The sequence below is a fragment of the Sus scrofa genome, chromosome 2 (assembly GCF_054392235.1).
Source record: "Sus scrofa isolate SSC_HxYL_T2T_F1_AM1 chromosome 2, Sscrofa_HxYL_maternal_Yorkshire_Landrace_v2.0, whole genome shotgun sequence".
NCBI lineage: Eukaryota > Metazoa > Chordata > Mammalia > Artiodactyla > Suidae > Sus > Sus scrofa.
This window is the reverse complement of record NC_139384.1, coordinates 84,067,360-84,081,084: the sequence shown is the minus strand read 5'-3', so window position 1 is coordinate 84,081,084 and position 13,725 is coordinate 84,067,360. Positions and strand designations below refer to the sequence as shown.

The following is a 13,725-nucleotide window of genomic DNA, read 5'->3' as shown; positions in this document are numbered from 1 at the left end:
ATCCGGAGGGCTTCCTGGAGGAGGTGAGGAGACTCTCCTGGGGAAAGATGGGCTGAGTCTAGAAGCCCCTCTGGACAGGCCTGAGGGGCGTGGCGGTGCCCCACGGAGATCCATGGCCTGGCCGGGCCCTGTCAGCTGCCCTCCTTCTGGGTCGAGGCGGGGGGGGGGGGAGGTCCATGACCTCTACTCTTTTCCTTCTTGGGAGGGACAGGGAATGAGGGGGGTGGGTCTTGGGAATCTTGTTAGAGACGGGGGAGAAGGGTTAGTGCCCCAGGGCCGGGCATTAATAAAGCCAAGGGAAGGTTTTACAGACAGGCCAAGTGGGAGGGACAGGGGAGGGCAGTGACAGGGGATGGAGGGCACAGGGAGGGCCCCGCAGCCTCCTTAACTTCCAAAAGGAAAAGAGGAAGAGGACTGTGTGTGTTGAGATGGGCCCTGGGGGCAGGGACAGCTCAGGAGACCAGAAAAGGTGGCCCCAGGCTGGAGTTGCCCGCCTTCTGCTCATGCTCCCGGGGGGCCATCTGGGCCCCCTCTACCTGTGCTGATCACAGCTGATAACTGAGGACACGGGCACCCCAAGGCCAGGGCAGAGAAGCTTTGAGAAAGCAAGGCTCCTTCCGCATTCAGGCCCATTTTGCAGATGGGCAAACGGAGGCCCACAAGGACTTATCCCACCATGAGGTAGAGGCAGGGATGGGCCCTTAACCCGCACTCCAGCCTCCCAGGCTGGGGCCCTTCTAGCCTGAACTTTGGGAGGACCCTGTATGATCTCTTACAAAATCTCCAACCCAAAGAGGCCACTCCTCCTCTTCACATGGGCCGGAAATGGAATTTGCCGAAGGCTGTACCATGGAGAACAAAAATCCAGGTCACTGGGAATCTAGGTCGGCCCCTGCTCGGGCTGGTTCGCTATACTTGAACTATTATGCTAAGAGAAGCCAGAGGCAGAACTTCCCACGATGGCCCAGTAGCCCACGGCCCCTCTACAGAGAGGAAAGGACACCCCGCCTTGGGTATTAAAGGCGAGAGGTGACCATTATAGGCCGTTATCATTCTCACCTTAGTAAGAATGAGCCTAGCAGCTGGTTTCAGGGGATTCAGGGTAGATGCTGGGGAAAAGAATGAGATACACCCAGGACTAGCTCAGCGGGAACACTCCCTCTCCTTCCCTTATATCCAGCCCCCCGACTTCTGTAATTTCACCATTTTCCAGCTGTGTCGAGGCCCAGGATGGGGCAGGGGCAGGGGTGGCTGTTACATGCGGAGCTCCACCAGCCCCCTTGTGGTCTTTGTTCCTCTTTTCCGTTTGGGCTCCTCTCTCTGCAGCCCCCTGGTGCCTGGATGGGGAGGGCTGGGGGGCTGGGGGCGGGGACGTGGGGGAGAGGCGTTAGTACACATGCCACGTAGAGTGGGTCACAGTTACTGTCACGGTGGCTGTTAGTCTGAGGGGAGGGGACGGCTGGGAGGCGGGGCAACATGGGGGAGGAGGGGGCGTTAGTGGTTGACGTGGTGAAGAAATTAAACTTACCAAAGGTTTCTGAACGTTTACAACGGAGGGACAAGAAAAGAGAACAGGAACATTAACGGGTGGTTATGCAGAAGCCTGTATCCTCACGGGGAGGGGTCAGAAGACGAATCAGGTTGATTATGGTGATTAAATCAGCTGCCGTTCTCGGAGCACTGAGGATGGGCCAGGCCACCCGTCAGGGGCCCCTCGCAACAACACTCGGCGGGGGGGGGGGGGGGGGGGGGCGCACGTGTTCTGAGGACACTGAGATGCCAAGAGGAGGGCGTGCCCTGGGGCACACTGGGCAAGTCGGGTGCTGAGGTCCACGCTCTTTTTGTTTGTTTTGTTTTTTGTCTTTTTGCCTTTTCTAGGGCCACTCCCAAGGCATGTGGAGGTTCCTGGGTTAGGGGTTGAGTTGCAGCTGTAGCTGCCAGACTACTCCAGAGCCACAGCAACGTGGGATCCCAGTCATGTCTGCGACCTACACCACAGCTCACGGCAACACTGGATCCTTGACCCACTGAGCAAGGCCAGGGATCGAACCTGCAACGTCATGGCTCCTAGTCGGATTCATTAACCACTGAGCCATGACGGGAACTCTGAGGTCCACACTCTTGATCATTTTGCTATATTGGGGCTGTGATGGCAGAGACCATCAAGGAAGAAATTGGAGTCCCAAGCCTGCCATCACTCCTCCAGGTGAAACCCCCCACAAAGTTGCAAATATCCTCAGAGAGGTGGGGACGGGGAAGGCTACTTCTCTCCCTGGTGCAGGGGCCAGGGTCGCTCCAGGGAAGACATTCTGGGCTTAACATCTGCCCCTTTTCAGGGTCTGGGTCTTTGCTAGAAGGAGCAGAAAGCAGAGGATGGGCAGACAGACTCCTCAGAGGACGAGGCTGAGCAGTGAGTGGGGATGGGCAGGGAGCACTGAGAACGATGGAGAGGCCTTCAGGTAGGGGTGGCTCCGGGGCGGGGGTGGGGAGGTCCTCATAGGAAGGGGAGAGAGAAAAAAGGGGGTGCACCAACACGTGTACTCAAAGTGGACGAAAACATGCGTGAGTGCCTGTGGGCACATCCTGACCACACATGCGTCCACCCACAAGGAACAGACATGCACACGGGAGGGACTGTCACTCAGACATATGTGTGGCTGAGATGCACACAGACAAGCTTCGCTCTGGGAGGGAGAAGGTGACCCGTGTGCCGAGGGCATGGCCTGTGTGTGCCCACTGGTGGGGAGCAGGTCAGGACACTCAGGACACATGGGGACCCCACGTAGATGTTCGTGAGGCAGTGGGACAATCGACACAACGCACACACAGCCCCTCAGACGGACGGACTCACGGAGGGGGCACGGAGGTGCTAAGCTGAGACACAACTGGAAGTTGTGTGGATGTGCCTGGCCCAAGGTGGCCAAGGTTTTATGCTCTGTTCCAACCCCCCCTCCCCGCCCCCTGAGTCTGGCCAGGACCAGGACAAACAGGCTGGACTGCCTGTCGGTGCCCCATGGTGTCCTTACTGCTGCAGGCTCAGAGACCATCTCTCCCTGCAGCTCTCTGGGGCTCCCCATGGCCTCAGCTGCCTCCGCCCACTACCTCCTCTGGAGACACCCACTGTTTCAGCACTGGAAACACTTGCCTTGGCCTAGTGCTCTCCTCTATTCTTACCTGTCTGGACCCCCTTACGTCCTCACTGGACACATCTCCTGCTTCAGCATAGAAGAAACCCTCCCTCTGCCACCTTCCGGGGCTCCCCATTATCTTGACTGGGCCCCGATATATAGCCAGTGGTTAGACACTGAAGATAGCCACCCTCCGTGGCTCCCCATCACCTCTGCCCGTCTGGCCCCCACTGTGTCCCACTGTTGGGGCACCGTGGACACCTGCCGTCTGTGCCTGTCTACACTTCATGAGGACAGCAGTGTTTTGGGTATTGGAGACACTGCTCCTGAGGCCTCGGTGGCTCGCCATCACTGTGCATTTCTGGGTCTGTTATGTTCCCACTCAGGCACTGAAGAATTCTCTGCCTACCACCCACTATGGCACCCCATGACCCCTGCCCGTCACGCCCTATCACATCCCCATGGGTTCAGCGCTGAATATACACTTCCCCAAGCACCCATGGCCTCCGAGGCTGCACGTCAGCTCTGCCCTTCTGTCTTCCACTAGCCCCCAGGGCTTGGGTGCTGGAGAGGGTGCCCTCCCCGTGCTGTCCTCTGTGGCTCCCACATCTTCCCAGCCACCTGCACTCACCTGATCGCAGCTGCTTGATGCGCCCGTTGCTGGCACTGGGGTCCACAGGTAAGAAGTCCTTGAACCAGGTGATCTCAGGGTCAGGGTTGCCGCTGGCAGCACAGAGCATTGTCGCCGTGCGCGTCCGCTCCACCACCTTCAGCTGGGGGCCCATGTCGATGTTGGGGAACCCGGGGGGCAGCTGGTCCTCTGAGAGTGGAGATGGGAAAAGCAAAGCCAAGGCCCAATTACTGCACGGCCATCCCTCCAGGGCGCTAGGTCCAGCCCCCGCTGGGCAATGTGACCGTTTGTAGCCTGTTTCCTCTTGGTCCATGGGAAACATCACTCTCATGTGTGGGAACTGGTAGGAAGACATCAGGCCAGACCGGTGCCTTTGACCCGGGGTGATCCTGCCCCCAGGGGACACTGGGCCATGTCTGGGGACATCTGTGGTTGTCAAGACTAGGGGACTCCTGACATCGAGTAGATGGGGATTGTTGCTCTACACCCCATAGCACCGAGGATGGCCCTGCAGAGGACCGTCAGGGCCGAGGTTACAAAACCCTTGAGTTGCTTTACAGCAGCCAGAGGGCACTTTTGGGGGCGGGGGGGCACACCCATGCAGAGGCGACACAGTCTGACAATGACAGATCCTCAGCTACCAGGGAACCCCAGATGCAGCTTTTTGAAATGTAAATGAGACCACACCACACCTCTCCTGCCTGCCCTCCCCACCACTCCCCAGAGGAACCCAGGCTCCCCACTCAGCGCTGGCCCCCACCGGCCTCGGCAGCTCCATCACAAGCCAGCCTCGCGCTTGCTTCTTGCTCTGTCTAGCCACACTGGCCACCTTGCTCCCTGATGTCATCATGCTCCCTTCTGCTTCACACCCTGGGCAACGTGTCTATGTTACCTCAGCCTAGCTGACGGCCCCAAGTTTGGTTTTTTTTTTTTTGCTTTCTAGGGTTGCACCTGAGGCACATGGAAGTTCCCAGGCTAGGGGTTCAAATCGGAACCACAGCTGTCAGCCTCCACCACAGCCACAGCAACATCTGAGACGCATCTGTGACCTACACCACAGCTCACGGCAATACTAGATCCTTAATCCACTGAGTGAGGCCAGGGATTGGATCCGTGTCCTCATGGATACCACTGAGCCACAATGGGGACATCTTTTTTTTTTTTTTTTTTTGTGGCCCCAACTTATAAATCCTCCCAGACTCCAGAACATCTGAGCATTGAACTCCACAGAAAATGATTTATCTGGGTCCCCACTGCCCCATGCAGGTCCTGGCATGCAGTTGGTGCTCAATAAGTACACAAATGATTCAGCCCTAGTTACTGCCAACCTTTGAGAAGCCTCATGTCTCCCGGCCTCAGGCTCCCCATTCTCTGGCAAGCATCCAATAAAAGGGGGTGGGGGGGGGTAGGGGGGATACAAAGAGAAAAACATCCCTCCCTGGAGACTCTTGGTCCCCACATCCAGTGATGGAGAATGTGGTTCTGGGCTGGGGTGGTGAGGCAAATGGCATCATGGACTCCTTGGCCTGACTTAGCGGGTTGATGCCAGTGAGGGGGATGCAGCTCGAGGGTCTCCTACTAGGCCCCACCCTCTCCCACACCTTCACCCACCACCTCCAGCACCTGGACCCCTGGCTCCTTTGGCTCTGACCTCTAGTGTCCCCAGCTCTGGTCTGGCCTGAAATCCACAATGGACAAAGGGTCCCCTGGGGTGGGGCAGGCTTCCTCAGCTAAAATTGAGTCACTAGTGGGAGTTCCCATTGTGGCTCAGCAGGTTAAGGACCTGACATTGTCTCTATGAGGATGAAGGTTCAATCCCTGGCCTCACTCAGCGGGTTAACCATCTTACTATGGCTGTGGTGTAGGCTGCAGCTGCAGCTCTGATTCAACCCCTGGCCCGGGAAGTTCCAAATGCTGCAGGTGCAGCCCTAAAAAGAAAAAAAAAAAACAAAACAAAAATAGCCACTAGCCCCCTGTTATGTGTTCCTTACCCCCAATTCCTTTTTTTTTTTTTTTTGGTCTTTTTGCCATTTCTAGGGCTGCTCCCGAGGCATATGGAGGTTCCCAGGCTAGGGGTCGAATCAGAGCTGTAGCTGCCGGCCTACACCACAGCTCACGACAACACCGGATCCTTAACCCACTGAGCAAGGCCAGGGATCAAACCTACAACCTCATGGTTCCTAGTCGGATTCGTTAACCACTGAGCCACGACGGGAACTCCATTCCCCCCGATTCTTATGTGGAATCCCTGATCCCTGAGACCTCGGCTATGACTGTGTTTGGAGACAGGGTCTCTACAGAGGTCATGAACATTAACTTAAAGGAGGTATTAGGCAGACCCTGACCCAAGAGGACTCATGTCCTCATAAGAAGAGATGAGGACCGACATACACAGACGGGAGACCGTGTGGACACTGAAGACGGTTGACACTGAGCCAAGGAGAGAGGCCTCAGAAGGAACCAAGCCTGCTGACACCTTGATCTTGGACCTCCAGCCTATGCAAAGAACACATGTGACTCAGGCTGCCCAGACTGTGGAGCTGTGTCACAGCAGCCCTTGCAAACCAACAGTCCCCACCCCACCCCTGGTGGTAGACAAGTGACAAACTGTGATCACACACAGGGCCGAGATGGAGAAGAAACAGGCACACTTGTCTGCAACCGGTAGGGATGCTCATTGGTACAGCAGGACCAGGAGGGGTGACTTGGTGCCCTGAGACCCCTGCACCCTCAGCCCAGTGGCTGGCACTAGAGAAGGAAGGCAGAGGTATTCCTGAGGCCCTAACAGCAATGGTAAAAGCCTGGTGACAGTCTCGACACCTGTCAACAGAGACTTATTACATATTGACCAGGCCGCCCATGGACCAGGTCCCCCAAACAAGCAGAAAGAATCGCCTCACAGAGAGATTTGGAACAAAGTCCGAATCTGAACAAAGTCCAGGATGTGTTGCTAAGCGGCAGAGTTCAAAGTGAGAGATGGTATAGACCAAGGATTGAAAACTATGGCCTCTGGGCCAACCCTGGCCCCGCCCCTTGTTTTTGTGGATAAAGTTTTATTGGCACACCAGCCGCATCCATTGGTTTCCTCATCACCTACAAGAGCTTTCCCGAACTGAGAAGGTGCAACAGAGATTGTCCAGCTTGCAGCTTCAAAAGCATTTACCCTTTGGCATTGTACAGAAGAAACCTGCTGCCTCCTGGTACAGACAACGCTGCCGTTTGTGTTAAAAGGACACAAAACATGGGTATTTGCTCATAAATGCCCAGGAGGGGCACTGGGCATGGCGAGGGTGTTGGGTGATGGACAGGAGGGCTGGGGAAGAGGTAGGTCTGAGGCCACCATGCAGGGAGGGAACAGAGCTGCAGGTGCGTGGAAGGGGCAGAAGGCCAAGACTGGGCACGGGAGAGGCGGTAGAGGTGGGTATGGGGGTGTAGCATCACCCCGTGCCCCCAGTTAAACAAGAGAGCTGTGGCTCCAGCCCAGGCAGGGATCCCTTGGTAAAGGAAACCGGCTGCACATCTAAGTCCTGAGCACTAACTAGGTACCAGGCACTATAAGGCAGCTTCCTATGCCCTCCTCAGCGATGGGACCCCTTCCACAGTGGGGGAAACTGAGGCTCAGACAGACGCACACCCACCCTAAGTTGTACAGCTGGGACACGGCAACACCGGGCTTTGAACCCAGGCTGGGCTCAGCCTGGAAAAAGCTGGGAGGAGCCTGCAGCTGCAGAACCCCCAAGCCCAGCCAAGATGTCAGGTCTGAGGGGTGGCTGCATCCTGTCTGAGCTGGTTCACGCCCCCGTTTGCTCTTCCCAGGCCCCCGAGGCCTGGACCACTTTACACATGGTTCTGATTGGTTACTGATGACATCACCAAAGGTTAGGGCAGAGTCTCAACTCTTAGTGCTCAAAGCTGACCTAGGCAGGCTGGGGGCCTGGGTCTGCTGATGTCCCTCTGCGCTCCCGTTTCCTATATGTGTGTTTGTGTGTGTGCATGGGTACACCTGTATGCACGCGTGCTCACCCAAGTATGCACCCGCAGCCCACACTTGTCCTCACGTGAGCACTTCCTGGGTGCATGCAGCCCCATGGGGGGAGAGGGGGATTGAGTGCATGGCAGCCAGCCAGGGTGGGGGAGGCGGTGGTCACCTGATGTTATGGAGAGCTCCTAATTCAACAAAAATGTTCGAGTACCACATTGTGCCTGGTTCCTCGGAGTTTAATTAAAACAACAGTGAGGGAGGCGTGAGCGGGGGCCACAATCAGATGGCGGTGGTGGAAGGGAAGATTCCCCCCTCCCCTGCAGCCCAGACCTTCCCACTCAGCCAGGGGTCCCTGGGGCTGGGGCTAAGTGGAGAGGGGGACAGACACTCCAGGTTAATCGCTCTGGGCTGGGTGCCCAGCCCCAGCATCATGCACCCGGAGAACAGAGACACGGGGCGCCTTGATGGGGAGAAGGGAGGGGAGCTGTGTCTTTCCCAGACTCCCTGAGACCAGGCACTTAATAGATTCACAGCTTGTCCTTTTAACTCTCTGAGCGCTTACAATGGGAGCTGGCGCGGGGAGGGGGTGGGGCTGCGGGAGGCAGCCTGTGCCGACTGCCGGGGAAAGGTCAGGGCAAAAATATCTGCTGGGAAGAGGAGGGCTGGGCGCTCGGGCTCCTCCCCTCGCTCCTCCTGCCTCCATGCCCCAGCCGGATGGGCTCCAGGACCCACGCAAATTGAAACTATGGGGCCTCTTGTTAAAAAAAATTACTAGGAATTTCCAGGCGGCAACCACAGAGCCTTCTGAGTGCGAGCACACACCAGGGTCTGGCACGAAGTGCCCCCACAGCCGAAGTGACAGCTCCTCCCAGGGCTCCAAGCTGACCATCGCTCTGCCACCCGAGGGGACGCTGGAACACTCCCCCCCCCAGAGCCACATGGGGGGGGCACCAACCCCCTAATGGCTGGCTGTGGCTCCTACTTATAGATCACAGAGGGTCAGGGTGCCCCTACAGGTGAAAGACAGGACCCACCCAGCCACCAGAGAGCTGGAGCATGGCCGGTGGCAGCTGTCTTGTAACTAACAACAATGATGGTCATAATAATATCAGATAGGCAGAACCAACCAAATCCTTGTCCCCGTGGAGCATCACGAGGGTCCCCCACCTGTAATGTCTGTTTCTCTGGTTCATGATCCCTTGTGGTGAACACCATTATCATCCCACTTTGGAAGTGAGGAAACTGCAGCTCAGAGAGGTTCACTAACATGCCCATGGGGAACAGGGAGGGGAGCTGTGTCTTTCCCAGACTCCCTGAGACCAGGCACTTAATAGAGTGCTACAGAGTGGCAGCGCCAGGATGTACACTCAAGTTGCAGGCCCCTGGGTTAAAACTACCTTGCAATGGAGAGGGAAGTCAGGAGCAGCAGGTGTGGGGGTCCAGGGGTGGGGCAGGTTTGTGGCAACACTGTCTGAATGATGCTGGTTTACAATAAGGAAGCAATTTCCTGGTGCCCCAGCCCACCTGAATGAGGCCAGGGTGTGAATGTTCAGGGAGGTGGGAGTGAGCTTTTTCAGCCTAGTCAGCCTCTACCCCTCCTTTGTTCCTTTGGGGGAACCACCCCTTTTTGACCCTATGTGGGCTGACACACCCTTGACTCCAGGGAGGACTCTGCCAATCAGAGTTATTGTTCCTCCAGCCATAGTGACCAGCTCAGGGATGGTCATCTGACCCAAACAAGGCCAATGAACAGCAGTCCTGGGTCACTGAGTCCTCTCTTTGTAGTGGGGGCCTGGGAAGCTGGAGCTAAGTGGAGGTGGGGGGGAATCTCACTGAGGGTATAGTTGACATGGAAGAAAATAAACCCGGAGGCAGAAAGTGAGCGCTGAGAACACTGTATCAGCTCCTGGATCCAGCTGAACCTGAAGCTAAATTACTCCATAGACATTTTAATTACAGGAACCAATGAATTCTCAGTCTGAGTTGGATCCACCTCGTGTAATCACAAGAGCATGGTTAAGATGACAAACAGGGATGATTCTAGCCCTTAAAACTCCTCTTTTCTGCAAAGGCTCAATAAATTCCTACCAGAAGACCATGGACCCAGTGGTATTATGGACTAGAAGATGTCCCCCCTAAAGAAAAAAATCCCAAGTGAGACGTTCACAGATCCCTTTGGTGTTTGTCCCCAAAGTCCAGGGCCCGGGTCCTGCCCCACCTATCCTGGGAGGTGCCATACCTCGGAGGACAGTGAGCTTGGCATGGACAGTGATCTCCCCAACTGAATTCTGGGCCACGCACTCGTACACGTTTTCATCCCGGGGTGTCCGGAGTGGCTGGATCCTCAACACGGCCCCCGCACTCCCATCAAACTCGATCGTCTGTTTGAGAGAAAGGCCAGGGTGAGGCTGGGGTGCCAGGAGTGACCGGGAGACAAGCTGGGAACTGCCCCGCCTGTGTGTATACGTCTGTCAATGCAGTGGAGGCAGAAAACTGGGTCTGCACAAACAGAGGGTACTGTGTGTGAGTGGGTGTGTGACATGCACACGGAAGTGTGTGGCAGGCATGCAAAGGTGTGCTGGATATGGAAATGTGCACAGAGTAGGGGATTCCCTTCTGTGTGAAGGGGTGAGATAAGATTCAGAGAGGGCAGGGCGTTGCTTGAGGCCACACAGCACAAGGGTGGCAGAACAGCTGAACCTGGCGGGGCCCTCATGGAGCGGGCAGGGAGGGTGCAGGAGGGGAAGGGGGCCGCTGAGATGGGATGCCCAGCCCTGGCTGCCCATGCGCCGTCTGGGGAAAGTTTTCAAGCCTGCTTCCGTGGCTCTGTCCAGGGGGTGGGGCTGAGCCTGGGCTGTCTCCCCTCCCCCATCCCCCCAACTCACCTCGAAGCGCTGCGAATTGACCTTCTTGCCTTTCTTGTTCCAGGTCACGCGTGGCTTGGGATCACCTGTGGCCTGACAGACGAAGGAGGCCACGCCCCCTGACACACCAATCTGGTCCTTGGGTTCTTTGATGAACCTGGGGGGCTCTGGGGAAAAAGCAGGAAGAGGAGGGGCTCTAGTGGGCCGGGGCATGTGACCAGGACCCCACGGGCCACGCAAACACGATCTCCTGTCTGCCCAGAGAGGTACAAGAAGGACTCAACAGGAAGGTTAGAGAGAAGGAAAGAGAAATGTGGGGTTCCGTGATGGCCTAGTAGTTAAGGATCCGTCGCTGTCACTGCTGTGGCATGGGGTTCAATTCCTGACAAGGGACCTTCCACATGCCATGGATGTGGCCAAAAAAAAGAGAGAAATGCTACCACTGGATGCCCCCTTACTGGCACTTGTGGGTATTCCAGGGCCTGCCCAGCACCCTCACTCCCACCCCTACCCCCTGGGGACTAGAGCCACACCACCCACACAGGGATGCAGCCTCACATGGGCACACCTACTCAGGCCCAGTGCCACAGGGGATGGCAGGAGGGGAGATCCCTGACACTCAGGGGTCCTCAAATTCAGCACCCGGAGGCCCTCAGTAGTGACCAGCCAAACCCTGGGTCCTTGGCCCTAAAAAGATGTGGGAGGTGATAACTTGGTCAAAAGCCCTGGTGGCACACATGGGGAGACTGAGGCATCAAACAGGGAACAGGGGGTGACCAAGGGACCTGAAGTCAGAGCCAGATTCAAACCCAGGGCTCCAGCCTCTTTAATCCATGAGGGGTGTCCAAACGCAGTGGGGCAGAGCTGGAGGACCAAACTCAGAATGAGTGCCTAGTGAATGCCAAGTGCATGCAGAAGGTGTACACTTCTGACAGGGCTGAGGGTCAGAACCATGGGCACACGTTCACACATGGGCACACGGAGGCACAGAACAGACAAGGCATTTGCTTCAACACACAACTGGCCAGTGGCTGAGCAGGGATCTGACCCGGGCTGGCTCCTGTGCCCACATCCTTTGTCCCTCCCGATGATCTGATATGTTAAGTCTTCCCAGGAAAGTCTAAGGGGGAGCTACTATGTCTTTAACAGCTAGACAGTCTCAACTCTGCGCCTTGGACAACTACAGGATCCGGTGAGAGTTTATTAACATTGTTTTCTTTTTTATTGACTTTTCACAGTAACCTTTGAATCACCCAAAGGGATGCTGGATTGCCATCCACAGCAATGCTACAATTAGCCTGTAAAATGAATTCAGTTACTTCTAAGAGTTTTACTCATAGACTCAAGAGCTGCGACATACACACAAGGTCCTGAGTGAAACAACCTATCCAACAAAAGAGGATAATTAAATGAATACTGGGCCACCCATGAAGTGGAATACTATGCAGCTATAAAAAAAAGGACAAGGATGCTTTTGTTGTGAACTGCTAGAGAAGGACTAGCAAGATACACTGTGAAATGGACAAAAAGTGAAGGGTAGGAAAGTATAGCAAACGCTCCTGTTTGTGGGATGGGAAAAATGGAAATGGGGAAAGTGTGTGTGTGTGTGTAAACAACAGCTATCTCTGGGAAGAGAAATCAGGCGGCTGGACACAGGGAGATGGAGGCTTCATATCTTGGTACCTCTTTTTTATTTTTTGGCTTTTTTTAGGACCGTACTCCATGGCATATGGAGGTTCCCAGGCCAAGGGTCTAATCAGAGCTGTAGCCACCGGTCTACACCACAGCCATAGCAATGCCAGACCTTAACCCACTGAGTGAAGCCAGGGATCGAATCCACAACCTCATGGTTCCTAGTAGGATTCGTTTCTGCTGTGCCATGACGGGAACTCCATATCTTGGTACTTGTTTAGATTTAGAACTATCTGAAGATAAATTGAAATTACATTATTTTTTTTTTTCCAGGGCTGCAGGTGCAACATATAGAAGTTCCCAGGCTAGCAGTGGAATTGGAGCTACAGCTGCCGGCCTACGCCACAGCCACAAAGCACCAGCTCTGAGCCATGTCTGTGACCTACACCACAGCTCATGGCAATGCTGGATCCTTAACCCACTAAGAGGGGCCAGGAATCGAACCTGCATCCTCAGGATACTAGCTGGGTTCGTTTCTCCTGATCTACAACGGGAACTCCCAAAATTATAATTTTTAAGGTTTCAACAGAAAGGTAAGCTGACTAAAGAAAAATATTAAGTAAGTAAAAGTTTGGGGTCTGGGGAGAGGCAGACAGAGGATGTACAACTTATGCCTGAGAAACGCCAGGTCTCTGAACGCTGGGCCATGCAAGAGTTCACCTTGAAAGTTCTGGCTGCTCAGGAGCACTGAGAAGTTCAAAGAGGCCTCAGGTTCCCAGTCTGGGTGCCCAGAGACCCCAATTTCTCCCATCCATGGCTCATGGTGGACTTTGAACAAAATAGAGTCCCCATCCCAGTGGCTTGACTGGCCTCACCTCCCTCCTCCAAGGCTATGCTCCCATTGATATGACCATCTCAGTCTACACTAGCCATCTCTCTGGAAAATCAGTAGACCTACTGTGTTGTGCAGGCATGTGTAGCCTCGTTCAACTCCTGTGTATCCTACTGAGGCAGTGATGATTAATCTCACTGTACAGGGAGTTCCCGTCGTGGCGCAGTGGTTAACGAATCCGACTAGGAACCATGAGGTCGCGGGTTCGGTCCCTGCCCTTGCTCAGTGGGTTAATGATCTGGCGTTGCCGTGAGCTGTGGTGTAGGTTGCAGACGCGGCTCGGATCCCGCGTTGCTGTGGCTCTGGCGTAGGCCGGTGGCTACAGCTCCGATTCAACCCCTAGCCTGGGAACCTCCATATGCCGCGGAAGCGGCCCAAGAGATAGCAACAACAACAACAACAAACAACAACAACAAAAGACAAAAAGACAAAAAAAAAAAAAAAAAAAAAAAAAAAAAAATCTCACTGTACAGATGGGACAGTACAGGTTCAAGGAGGTTAATGAGCTTGCATGGGGTATGCAGGGCAGAAAGGAGAGCACCAGGATTCGAACCTGGATCTAACTGGATCTAATGTCCCCAAGCCTATGTTTTATG

At 55.2% G+C, this 13,725-nt stretch overlaps 1 protein-coding gene across 11 annotated transcripts in view; it reads right to left on the bottom strand.

Annotated features, from left to right (window-relative positions):
* Window positions 1-13,725, bottom strand: part of PTPRS (protein tyrosine phosphatase receptor type S) — a 105,691-nt gene that overhangs the window by 46,671 nt on the left and 45,295 nt on the right. For all 11 annotated transcript variants that reach the window (XM_085013212.1, XM_085013217.1, XM_085013207.1 and 8 more), the window contains 3 exons: window positions 10,627-10,772; window positions 9,981-10,122; window positions 3,760-3,948 (listed from right to left, as the gene is read on the bottom strand). In XM_085013212.1, coding sequence (XP_084869338.1) covers window positions 3,760-3,948; window positions 9,981-10,122; window positions 10,627-10,772 — 477 coding nt within the window. The remainder of the gene's footprint in view (window positions 1-3,759; window positions 3,949-9,980; window positions 10,123-10,626; window positions 10,773-13,725) is intronic.